General features: G+C 48.7%; 1 protein-coding gene across 2 annotated transcripts in view; it reads left to right on the top strand.

Moving 5' to 3' along the window:
* Nucleotides 1-12,395, top strand: part of CDH3 (cadherin 3) — a 97,052-nt gene that overhangs the window by 82,372 nt on the left and 2,285 nt on the right. For both annotated transcript variants that reach the window (XM_029210669.1, XM_029210662.1), the window contains exons 8-15: nucleotides 8-136; nucleotides 1,055-1,240; nucleotides 2,691-2,932; nucleotides 3,315-3,460; nucleotides 4,254-4,478; nucleotides 7,573-7,779; nucleotides 10,363-10,493; nucleotides 10,863-11,009. In XM_029210669.1, the coding sequence (XP_029066502.1) occupies nucleotides 8-136; nucleotides 1,055-1,240; nucleotides 2,691-2,932; nucleotides 3,315-3,460; nucleotides 4,254-4,478; nucleotides 7,573-7,779; nucleotides 10,363-10,493; nucleotides 10,863-11,009 (1,413 nt within the window). The remainder of the gene's footprint in view (nucleotides 1-7; nucleotides 137-1,054; nucleotides 1,241-2,690; nucleotides 2,933-3,314; nucleotides 3,461-4,253; nucleotides 4,479-7,572; nucleotides 7,780-10,362; nucleotides 10,494-10,862; nucleotides 11,010-12,395) is intronic.

The raw sequence follows: 12,395 nt of genomic DNA, 5'->3' as shown, positions 1-12,395 counted from the left end.
TCCCCAGAGAGTCCCTGAGTACACACTGACCATCCAGGCTACGGACATGAACGGGGACGGCTCCAGCACCACGGCTATGGCCATAGTGGAAATCCTCGATGCCAATGACAACGCTCCTGTGTTTCAGCCCCAGCAGGTAATGCCCCTTCCTTCCTTCTTCCCTCGTCAGATGATGAAGGACTAAGTTTCTCCTTTCTGATGAAACTCCAGAACCAGCCTACATTGCTTCATGTCCCAGTCCCAGCACTTGTGAGCTTTGTGACCTGAGGTGAACTACCTAACCTCTCTGTGCCCTATTTCCTAATCTGTGAAATGGAGATGATGCTCCATTGTCTCCTGCTGCATTTTTCTGAGTTTTAAATGAAATAATCTATGTACAGTTCTTAACACAATCCCAGGTACACAAGTGCTCAATATGAAAATCTTTGTTGATATGGAAAGTCCTAATTTGCCTCACACCTATACCTGCCCACATTCCCCCAGTGAATGCTTGTACACCTCACGTAACAGAGGAGTCAGTGCCAGTCAAGGTGACACCCACCTCCTTCCATCTGTAGGTAACTCTGACGGCTAAGCATTGTTTAGGCCTGATTAAAAATTTGTTCTCAACAGCTGATTTCCCCATCTTTGCCACCTGTTCCAGAATTTCCAAAAAGTTCCTGGTCAGTGCCCCAGAGCAATCAGACACTTAGCCCTTCTTGCCACCTTCCTTATGCCTTTCTGATCTCAGCTAGATATAGGTGACTACTCAATGGCGAGGCCTTGGGCACCCAGATCAGTGAGATTCCTGGAGCGTCAGGCCCCTGGGTGTAGGGAAAGCAGGCCCAAGATTGCCGTGGTCTGTCCCAGCAGCTGTGAGGCTGACTCCTGGGATGTTCTGCATCCATGCATGCCTTGAAACCCCAGTAAGAGGGTTGGGCGGTCCAGGAAAGGGTGAGCGGCATGGGGCGCCCCTGGAGTTGGATGGAGGATTCACAGCCAGTGAAGAGTGGAACAGCCTCTCAAGGTGGTCAGTCTCTCCGCTCTGACTGTGCTGTGCTTCCCACGCTGACAGTACGAGGCCCGTGTGCCTGAGAACGCAGTGGGCCACGAGCTGCAGAGGCTGACAGTGACCGATCTGGATGCCCCCAACTCACCGGCATGGCAGGCTACCTACCGCATCGTGGAAGGTGACAACGGGGACCATTTTACCATCACCACCCACCCTGAGAGCAACCAGGGTATCCTGACAACCAAGAAGGTGAGTCGGTTTGGGCTTTGTACAAGGGCCACACCTGGGACAGTCAGGTCTGCAGCCTCCAGGACTAGAGGGTACCACCTGCCTTGGGAGACATACCTTAGACCACTCACCAGGGAGTGTACCAGGCCAGTGGCTTGCAACACTCTCCCATTCCTCTTGGGTTGGGGAATTCCTTTGTTCAAACTAAACCTTACCCAGGGACCCAGTTCATAAAACAGATTCATAAAACAGAGTTGCTGATCTAATTGAGGCAGATCAGTGGGGCCCCACCTCCCAGATCCCAGTGTCCAGTGGCTGCTCCCAATCAGTCTTACACAGAGGGTCTCTGTTTTATTGGAATTCTTGCTAATTTTGCATTCAATCCATAATTCACATCTAGGTGTCTAGGTGTTTGGATAGTAAAATGTTTTAAATTACTTAGTAGTTAGGCATACCCTTGCCTCTCAAAAAGTCTTTTAATAGAATTGATGCTTCAAGAAGATGGGTCCAATCTTTCTTTGATTTCTTTTACCTCCTGGTTTATTATGAAGAATGGCCCAGTTTGAGAAATGGGGTCTTTATATAATACTTTAAAGGCTGTCCCCTCCTTGCAACCAAAACTTTGTAACACCCCTTTCACACTGTGAAATGAATTTCATTTATAATATAACTTCTCTAACTTATGTAATTTCTAGAAAAATGGAATGCTCTAACTGTAAAATAGAATTTTACAGGAAAAGTTACTGATAATAAAATATTTCCATATGTAAACCTTTGGGCACAAGTACACTAGAAAACATAATGAAGCGGTTAGTTTCTTGCGCATCGTCCAGATGTAGTAGATACTATATGTCACTCTAGTGACTCATATCACGAGTGGTATTGATGTTTTTCCAGAACAGCAAATAAACAACTTTGGGAAAGACGTGAACAAATCAAATTACAAGCTCCCCTCAGAAGTTGCATTCCTGGAAAATTCAGTATAAATTAAAACCACACCAAAAACTCGGTTTGTACGTAAAACACGTTCTAGACTATAAATATAAACAGAACATCACACCCATAAATACATGAATGTCCATGGTGATATTGGCAAGTCACATGGGATATGGGACAGTTCTTTGTGTCCCTGCCCCAGCCTGTAAATGCCAGTGGCATCCCCAGTCATTAGGACACCTAGAAATGCCTCCTCCAAGTTTCTACAACACCCCCTAGGGGGTGTCATCACCCCATAGGGAACCAGTTCTAGGCTTAGGGCTTACTACTCTAGTTGCCTTTGGGGTGGTGGTCTGAGAGGCCCCACTGGATGTCCACTCAGGAAATGCAGGAGGCTCTATGGGGTAGGGAAGGGGCAGTATTGTTGCTGGTGGGAGCCTCCAGCCCCCCATTGTGGGCCCTTCTGGCATCACAGCACTGCATGGGGCCTCCTCACAAAATGGCGGCTCAGGTCCTCCTTCCTGTTCTGTCCCAGGGCTTGGATTTCGAGGCCAAAAACCAGCACACCCTGTACGTTGAAGTGATCAACGAGGCTCCCTTTGTGGTGAAGCTCCCAACCTCCACGGCCACCATAGTGGTCCACGTGGAGGATGTGAATGAGCCGCCCGTGTTCGTCCCACCCTCCAAAGTCATCGAGGTCCAGGAGGGCATCTCCATCGGCGAGCCTGTCTGCACCTACACCGCGCGGGACCCCGACAACGGGAGTCAGAAGATCAGGTACATAGGAGCTGGGCTTAAATTCAGCTAAATGCGTGGATACTGTTGGATGGGTTGTTTATTATAGCCAGAATTTGTTCTAATTGCCATAAAGACTATTAAATATTTTGAACGTCACCCCTGTACAGGGCCTTCCCTTCCTACCCTCCACGTGGCTGAAGTCCAGGGGACAGTTGTTCCTGCTCCCTCTCATGTGTCCCTGCTGGGACCCCACCTTCTGCTCAGGCTCCCATTTGGGGGTGAGATGCATTTTCCACGTAATCCTGCTTAGGAGCCCTGAGTCCTATGAAACCCTCAGCCGGTTGGCCTGAGGAGGCTTTGAATGATGACTCCAGAACTCTAAGTATTCTGAGTGTGATTCTTCTCAACTTTTCTGCTCCAGCTACCACATCCTGAGAGACCCAGCAGGGTGGCTAGCAATGGACCCAGACAGTGGGCAGGTCACTGCTGCAGGGGTCTTGGACCGTGAGGATGAGCAGTTTGTGAGGACGAACATCTACGAAGTCATGGTCTTGGCCACGGATGATGGTGAGAGCTTCCTCCCAGCCCCTCCACATGAGCACCTTTGGAGCCAAGGACACCACATGTCCCCTCCACAGACAGAGTGTGGTGTGGGGAAGCGGTGTCAGCAATCCTAGCTGGGAGGTCAAAGGGGTCTCTCAGAGGGGTCTTTTAAAGGGTGGTCCTAGGGTTGGCTGGTTTCCAGTTCCCTAAGACCCAGGAGTTAGGAAGTATCCTGAAGACTCCTTTCAGCCTAAGTTTGTGGTTCACTGAGCCCTGAATTGGCCTGTTGGTTTCCCCTTATGAGTGATTGAAAAGGGCTGCCTGGAAAGTGTCATGATTGATTAGTGATGTCACACCATGACAGGATTGGGGGTGATGATGTAATTACCATCTCTATTTGACACATACTGAACCAAGGCCTGGAGGCAGGCGAGAGGTTACTGCAGGGCTGGGAAGCAAAACTTCCCTGAAGCTGATCAGCAAACACTGCATCAACCCTGAGGTGGCCAATAGGTTTCTCTTTGTAATAGATTGGTAGTGGCTGTCTGGATGAAGTGACTGCAGCTGTGTTGTGATCAGTTAGTAATGTCTGCCATGGACACAAAATGAGAATGATGGTATGTTTGCCATGCATTTGTCATCACTGGTTTGATCTATAATGAAGCTAGTGTTCAGAGGCTCTTGAAAGGTTACAGTTAGACAGTAAATAGGACCCTCCTGAGGCTGATTGGGTGGGTCCTGGGGGAGCTTAACATTGATTCATCAACCCAACCAAGGGCACATGCTGAAAAGAGATCATGTGTGTGATTACAAACAGGGAGCCCTCCCACCACTGGCACGGGGACCCTCCTGCTAACACTGATGGATGTCAATGACCATGGCCCGGTCCCTGAGCCCCGTCAGATCACCATCTGCAACCAAAGCCCTTTGCCTCAGGTGCTGAACATCACAGACAAGGACCTGTCGCCCCACACCTCCCCTTTCCGGGCCCAGCTCACACACGACTCGGACATCTACTGGACGGCAGAGGTCAATGAGAAAGGTAACTGAGTGGTGGTGGCAGATGGGTGTCTGCCCCCTACCAAGACCTGACACACCTTCTTGCCCCAGTGTCTTGTGGGTCACCGAATTACCAGTCTCCTCAAGAATGTCAGTTAAATGCTGCTTATTAACTTAGTGTAAGCCTTTGGAATTCCACAGGAGCCCTTAAAGACCGTTCTAGCTCAACCACCTGCCTGTACAATTGGAAAAACAGGCCCAGAGACATGGGATGTGCCTTTCTCACTCTCACATAATGAGGGAGTCAGAACTCCAGCACGGTGATAACAGCTAACATGCCTGAGCATGCTTGCTGTGTGCTATGTGTGCTTTAAGTAGATTCGGCTACTTAAACCTCACAACAACCCTGTAAAGAAGGTACTGTTATCTCACACATACATGCATGTGCACCCATTTTACAGATGGGGAAACCAAGGCTTACAGAAGCTTAAATATATTGCCAAGGGCATTATGGTTAGAAAATGACGGCCCCAGGATTGGAATGCAGGCAGTCTGCCATACCAGGATGCTTTGCAGCTTACCATTTATCAAATCCTGGCGATATGCAAGATGCTTTTTGTACTTTTCCATATTTAATATTTCTACCATCCTCTGTGATCAGTATTTTTATCCCTATTTACAGATGAGAATGAGGCTCAGAGAGGTTAAATAGTGTGCCCAAGGGCACAGTGTGGATAAGCAGTGGAGCAGAAATTGAAGCGGGGGTCCCTCACCCCCACATCCCTGCTCCCAGCCACCTCCCTGTCCTTCCTCTTTCCCATCCCCCTGGAGCTCCTCAGCCTTGAGTGGTTTTTCAGTTGTCACAGGACTGGAGAAAGGACTTGCTGGCGTCAAGTGGGCAAGGACCCAGGTGTGTGAGAAAGATGCATCCAGGCCCAAGTGCCAGTAAGGCCCCTGGAGAAACCCTGCTCACTCTGGTTTAAAGCATCTTCCTCTTCCTCTTGGAGCTAGAGTCCCCCAGGAGGGGAATGGGGAGCCAGAACATTCAGGTTCTGCCCCGAAGTAACGAAATGCCTGGTACCTATTACTGCTGCTGAGCCCCGCCCAGAAAGGACTGGGGAGACCTGCTTCAAACACACATCTTGTCTCATTTTTATGATTCCTGTGATTTGGGGATGTATATCCAGCACCTTTCCTTGAGGGAACCCAAATTGGTCTCCTGTCACCACCTTGTGGCCTAGAAGCCAATTTTCCCCCGCCCTGACTGTATCGTTTACAGAGCGTAGACTCTGGAGCCAGAATGCCTTGGTTCAAGATCCAGCCCTTCCATTTACGAGGTTCGTGACTGTGGACAAGTTACTGAACCTCACTGTTCTGCAGTTTCCCTACTTGTAGAATGCTGCCATGATAGTACCTACCTCCATACAATCACTGTGAAGATTAAATGAGTGCCTGAAAGGCATCTTGTCTGGTATATCAGTGCTCGGTAGATGTCAGTGGCCATCTTCACCACCACTGTTTCCCAAACAATCACAGATCTGACTCTGTCAAGTGTGAGCATTAGGCCCAAAGCTCAGTGGTGCCAACACCTGATACTAGCATTGATACCCGGTTCTTGGTTTTGACTTAGTTGTTCTGTCTGTGTTTTTTTGTCAGAGGAGTTAATCCAGACTCTACACCTGTGTGACCTTGGGCTGCTTACTTGACCTCCCTAAGCTTCAATGTCTGCATTTGTAAAATGGGGATAACAGAACCTGCCTCTTAAAGTTGGGGTGGATATCAGAGTTGGGCTTGGCACATAGCAAGTGTCAGTTTAGTCACTGACACCGCCACCAGCACCATCATCAGCTGAGAACTCAGCCCTCCAGCGTGGGAACAGGATAGCAGGAGGGATGTTTGGGTGAAATACCCCATGTTGGCCTCTCCACTTGGTAGACCAAACATTTAGCCTACAGAACTCTCTCTGCCTGCCGCTGCCGAATGGCAACAGGGTGAATTCTCCCTTCTGGCCTTTTAACTAAGAGGGTCCCAGCGAGCGTGCAGAGCCTTTGAACTGAAAATGGCTTGAGGTCACTGCTAAAATAGGCCAGCAAGCCTGAGGGTGGGTGGGCTAGAAACGTGGGGTTGGTTTTGAATGTCCCAGTGATGGGGGGACACTACTGACATTTAGTGGTGAGGACTTGAATGCTTGGGAAGGTTCCTCATGATGAAGAATAGTTCCATCCAAGCCAATAGTGCCCTCTTTGAGAAACTTGGGTCTAAACGGAAGGCCTTTCTTTAGAGAGGCCTCTGACCCTATATTTCTCACCCACAAACACAGCCCCCGTCCCCACTCCAGGAGTGCTGCACACCCTCCCCAGAGTGGTACCCGTCGTGCAGGCCACACTGAGGCTTGGCTTCTGCTCTGTGGCTGCCTGCTGCCCGCCCCGGGCCTTTGAAGGCTGGTTAGCACAGTGCCCATTGCAGCCTCACTGCCGGCATCTCTGAACTTGTGTGCAGTCACTAATGCTTGGATAACACAGGTTAGCACCCTCTCTGATCTGCTTAACAACATCAGTTACATCACCAAGTCATATGCATTTGGATTTATTAATAATTGATGCTCACTCAGAATATCCGTGTTTCAGATACTGAAATTCTATCATACGGTTGAGGTGTAAACATTATATTTACTATTGCAAGAGCAAAATGCTGCAATAATAAATGGTAGTGAACTTTCAAATAGGAAAACAGGTGGCCAGTTAATGTAAATATTAAAAGATTGGGTTAGCTATCTTTTAGGAAGAACAATGTTTGTTTGTTTTGCGGCAAGGAATAATCTAGCAGCTAATGGTACTGAGAAATTATTGGCTCTGCATGCCATGACTTTTTAAAAACATCGTATTTAAAAAATGCTGTGATTATTGATTTATTTTAAATAAAGTGATGAATTTATTCTTCTATCCAAATAATCCTTTCCACAGTGGTAAATTTGGCTTTGGCCGAATATCAGTTTTTAACACTTGGTATAATGTGCTTTGGGGATATTGCTTCCTGTTGCCCAGATGCAGAGGCTGCCTCCTCAAACCTCCGTCATGGTGTGCTCGGTTCCCACCATTTGTGGTCTCCTGAGATGAATAATTATCTCTCCACTCCAGGAGACACAGTGGCCTTGTCCCTGAAGAAGTTCCTGAAGCAAGACACATACGACGTGCACCTTTCTCTGTCCGACCACGGCAACAAGGAACAGCTGACAGTGATCAGGGCCACCGTGTGTGACTGCCACGGCCACGTGGAGACCTGCCCCGAACGCTGGAAGGGGAGTTTCCTCCTCCCCATCCTGGGTGCTGTCCTGGCTCTGCTGTGTGAGTGCCGGCACCCTTCCCCTTCTGAGGACGGGATAGTTAGAAGACCTGATTCTACCCTGAACTTCACGGACTAAGGGGCCACCAACATTGTGCAACTGTTCCTTAAACTCTTAATTCCTGGAGTGTCATTCAATCCATAGATGTTGATGGAGGTTCTGGAAGGTGCCAGGCTTTGGGGATACATTGGGGAGCAGACTCGACCCTGCTGTCAGATCATCTAGTGGCTAGAGCGGTGGTTCTGAAGTCGAGGTCTCCAACCAACAGCGTTAGCATCACCAGGAATTTGTTAGAAAGGCTAATTCTCTGGCCCACTCCTGACCTACTGCTTCAGAAGCTTAGGGGTAAGACCCGGTAATCTGTGTTTTAACAAGCCCTTCAGGGGATTCTGATGCATGTTAGAGCTTGAGAGCCATTGGTCTAGTGAGCAGAAATGTTTAGTTAAAACTAATTTCTTTGCTCTAAAGGTAGAACCTATCACATTTGCTTTTTTCACTCTCTGAATTGTCCTTACACAGAAAACATGCGTTCAATCACATATGAATACAAGAGCAAGCTTTATTTAGCCATCATACTGTGTAGCAAGCATTGTTAGGCACTGAGGGTACAACACTTAACAAAACAGACCAGTCCCTGCCTTCATGGAGCTTACTTTCCAGTGCAGCGAGCAGACGACAAATAATCTGGCAGAGAAATAGGTGTTGCTATGGATTAAAAAAAAGTCGGGGAAGGAGGTCTGCCATTTTAAGTAGGGTGGGCAAGAAGTAGCCTTACAGAGAAGGGGATATTTGAGTAAAGACCTGAAAGAGGTGAGCAAGCAAATCACGCAGATACCTAGGGAACATCAAGTGCAAAGGCCCTGAGGCAGCTCTGTGCTTTGTGTGTGGAAACAGCAATGACTGGGATGGAAAAAGCAAGAGGGAGGAGAGTAAGAGATGAGATGAGATGGGGTCAGGGAAGTGATGGGTGTGGCGGAGCCTTGTGTTGGGCCTTGTAGGTTATTGTAAGCACTCTGGTTGAAATGGGAAGTCATCGGGTTTGGAGCAGAGGAGCAATGTGATTTGACTTGAATTTTATAGGATTCCTACTGAACAGACTGTAGAGGGCCCCAAGGGTGGGGACAGATTGCCATATGGAGCTACTGCCATAATCTAGGGGTGAGATGGTAGTTGTGACTTAGACCCAGGGTGGCAGAGTGAGAGGTGGTCACGTTTCAAGGTAGAATCGATTCAGATTCATATGTGGTATGAGGAAAAGAGCCATCTATGATTCCAAGCCCTGAACAAGTAGAAACATGGAGCTTCCATTAACCAGTTTGGGAAGGACCGTGGGAAGAGTCCAAATGGAGGTATCAGTAGGCAGCTGGATATATAAGCTTTGGGTGCAGGTGAGAAGTCCGGGTTGCTTCCTGCCTTTCCTCAGACCCAGGGGGGAGGAAAAGGTGAGGGAGGAGTCACGGTCTAGCCCACAGAGGGTGTGCATCCTGAGAACCCATGGGCTCCCAAAGAAGGCTAGGTCAGTTTTGTCTGGCCAGAGGGAGACAGTGGTTCCACCGGCAGTCAAAAAAAGGGATAAAGCTAAACAGTGGCTCTATCCTCTTACATTAAACAGCCATAGAGAGGGCCAGGGGGTACCCTCCTCATATGGGATTAACTGGGGGTAAGGCGAGCAACTAGGCACTAGCTGGCCAGTCCCCACTGTGTCCAAATAGACTGTCAGCCTTTCAAACCGTATTACTAAAACCTAGTCCCTCTCTTAAAATTCCAAAATAGCGTTTGCACCTAAGTTCACATTACTGCGTTATATCAAAGTTGCACTGTCTTGCTTTTTTTTTTTTTTTGCCGTACGCGGGCCTCTCACTGCTGTGGCCTCTCCCGTTGCGGAGCACAGGCTCCAGACGCGCAGGCCCAGTGGCCATGGCTCATGGGCCCAGCCGCTCCGCAGCATGTGGGATCCTCCCGGACCGGGGCACAAACCCGTGTCCCCTGCATCGGCAGGCGGACCCTCAACCACTGCACCACCAGGGAAGCCCACACTGTCTTGCTTTTAACTTAAAGTCTATGGTTATTAGAGGACACCTAGTGACTGAAAAAGAGTCATGTTGAAAAGTAACATCTGCTGGGAGATTCCCATCCCCACAAAGGAGGGTTTCCTTAAGGACCAGTACCACGAATATGGGAAGACTGACAGTAAAATGATACAGAATTACAGGTGGGGGAATGAAGTCAGAATGCCAGTAGGAGGAGGTGATTTTAAGCTGAGAGCTCAAGGATGAGAGCCACGCATAGGCATAGAGAGTGTTCCAGGTGAAGTGGGAGACTGCTGGGTATATTTGAGGAACCCCGAGGAGGCCAATGTGACTAGACTTGGGTGGCAGGGAGGCTTGGAGACAGGCAGGGGCCAGTCCTGTAGGCTTGATGGGAGTCAGGGATTTTCCTAGGTGCAAGGGGGCCACTGAAGTGTGTTAAGCTCTGGCTACTGAGTAGAGGGGTCTAGAATTAGATGGGGCTCTGGGGGTTTGTGGGTCCTGGCCAGCCGTGTGGTTGCTGGGGGGTGAATATTCACACTCCCCATCTCTTGCAGTCCTCCTGCTGGTGCTCCTGTTTTTGGTGAGAAAGAAACGGAAGATCAAGGAGCCCCTTCTGCTCCCAGAAGACGACACCCGTGACAACGTCTTCTACTACGGCGAAGAGGGGGGTGGCGAGGAGGACCAGGTGGGGCACTGGGGGGTCTGGGGGTCGGGAGGTGGATGGCCCCCACAGCCACTGGCAGGGATGGTTGGGTCAACCAATTAACCATGTCAGCTGCATCAACCAGACCCTGGTCTGAAGCATCCGTCTTCTGAAAGGGTGTCTGGTCCATGGCTCTAGTCTCTTTGGCCCCAGCCACCTTGACCTTGAACCTGTGCTTAACTGGGGAGGAGGGGGTTTGTAAACTAGGGCTTTCAGAGATCTCTGACATTATCTATCTTCTAAGACCTACCCATGAACCAGAACATCCAAATGGTACAGAACTAGGGTGAAATGTAAATGGGGGGAGTGGAAGGGTCCTTCTCCATCCCATGACCTTCCCCTTTCATGAAGGACTATGACATCACCCAACTCCACCGGGGCCTGGAGGCCCGGCCTGAGTTGGTTCTCCGCAACGATGTGGCGCCAACCTTCATCCCCACACCCACATACCGTCCACGGCCAGCCAACCCAGATGAAATTGGCAACTTCATCATCGAGGTGAGGCATGGGGGGCCATCCTAGGGCAGCCCTTTATTCAAGCATCAGCAGCACGAGCACAGACGGGCTTGGAGTCTTGGCTCTGGGTTCAAATCCTGACTCTACCTCCAACCTGCTGTGTGACCTCTGGCATATTTGAGTAACTTCTGAGCTTCTGTTCCTCCTCCATAAAACCCTAAGTTTCAGAGTGGTTAAGAATAGGTTAGGAATTATTTCTTTATTCAGCAAATGTAGTGGTTGTCAGGAGAAAACTCTGTAGCCAGACTCTCTGGATTTGAATTTTTAAAGATCTCAGGTGATTCCAATCTGGAGCAGAGTTGGTGTCCTCTGTCATAGGGTGCTTTAGGGATTGGATGCATGATCACTTGGAACCGTGCTAGCACAGGGAACATCAAAAACAGATGCCTCTGACTCACCCCCCTGAGACTGTGATTCAGTTGATCTGGATGTGACTGGAGCTTCAGAATTCTTTTAAAGATTCCCAGATAATTTAAGTTTGGGAACCGCTGGCCTGGTACCTAACATGTATTAGGTAATGATAGCTACTGTTGCTAATAGCTAAGTGTCTCTGATATTCTGAATTCTGGTCACATATTTGATTTATCTGAGGAATTTTGAAAAATATCAGTGCCTGGGACCCAGACATTCATTTTTTTTAGGCTCTGATGTTTTTTTAGTTCCCCAAAGAAATCAGATATATAGCCAGGGCTGTGAGAACCACAACCTAGGTACACAGAAGATGAGTGATATGAGCCTAGCACAGCCTGGTACCTTGATAGCAGTCAGTCAAAGGAGGTTTTTAATACGAGGGAGGGAAGGAAGAGGAAGAGATGGGAGGGGAGGGAGGAAAGAAGGAAGGAGGGGAGGATGGATGGATTTGGGGAGTTCAAGGAAGCAGCAGTGGGCACAGAGCTCAATGGGTGGTCAGGATACCTCACGTTGGCTTGAACCCTTCTTACCTTTCTTGCTTTCTAGAAATAGCCTGGTGGTCAGACTCTGTTCTTTAGCCTGAGCATATTTGAGAATCCTGGGCAAAAACAAAAGTCGCTGGGGAAAGTTGCTCAGGGCAACTTTGCCTTGGAGCCAAATAACCAGGAGATTTTCCCTCCGGTTAGATGAAGACAGTTTCCGGAATATCTGTGTTGGACAGTTTGCAGATACTGTCTCAATTAATGCCTGCCTGCATCAACTCTGCAGAGTAGGAATCCTGCTGTCTTCCTCATTTCACAAATGAGGAAATAGTGTTCCACTATATGCCGGGTACTATGCTAATAAGTGCTTTTATATTTACGTATATTCATTTATTCCTCTAAAACTATAAGAAGTCTTCCCATTTTAGAGATGAGGGGGGAAAAAATGGCACGGAGAGGTTAAGTTTACACATCG

Source organism: Monodon monoceros, unplaced genomic scaffold (assembly GCF_005190385.1).
Source record: "Monodon monoceros isolate NGI ecotype Baffin Bay Population unplaced genomic scaffold, NGI_Narwhal_1 Super_Scaffold_10, whole genome shotgun sequence".
In the NCBI taxonomy this organism is placed as follows: domain Eukaryota; kingdom Metazoa; phylum Chordata; class Mammalia; order Artiodactyla; family Monodontidae; genus Monodon; species Monodon monoceros.
Note: the sequence above shows the minus strand (reverse complement) of the source record. Positions and strands in the feature narration are given on the sequence as shown.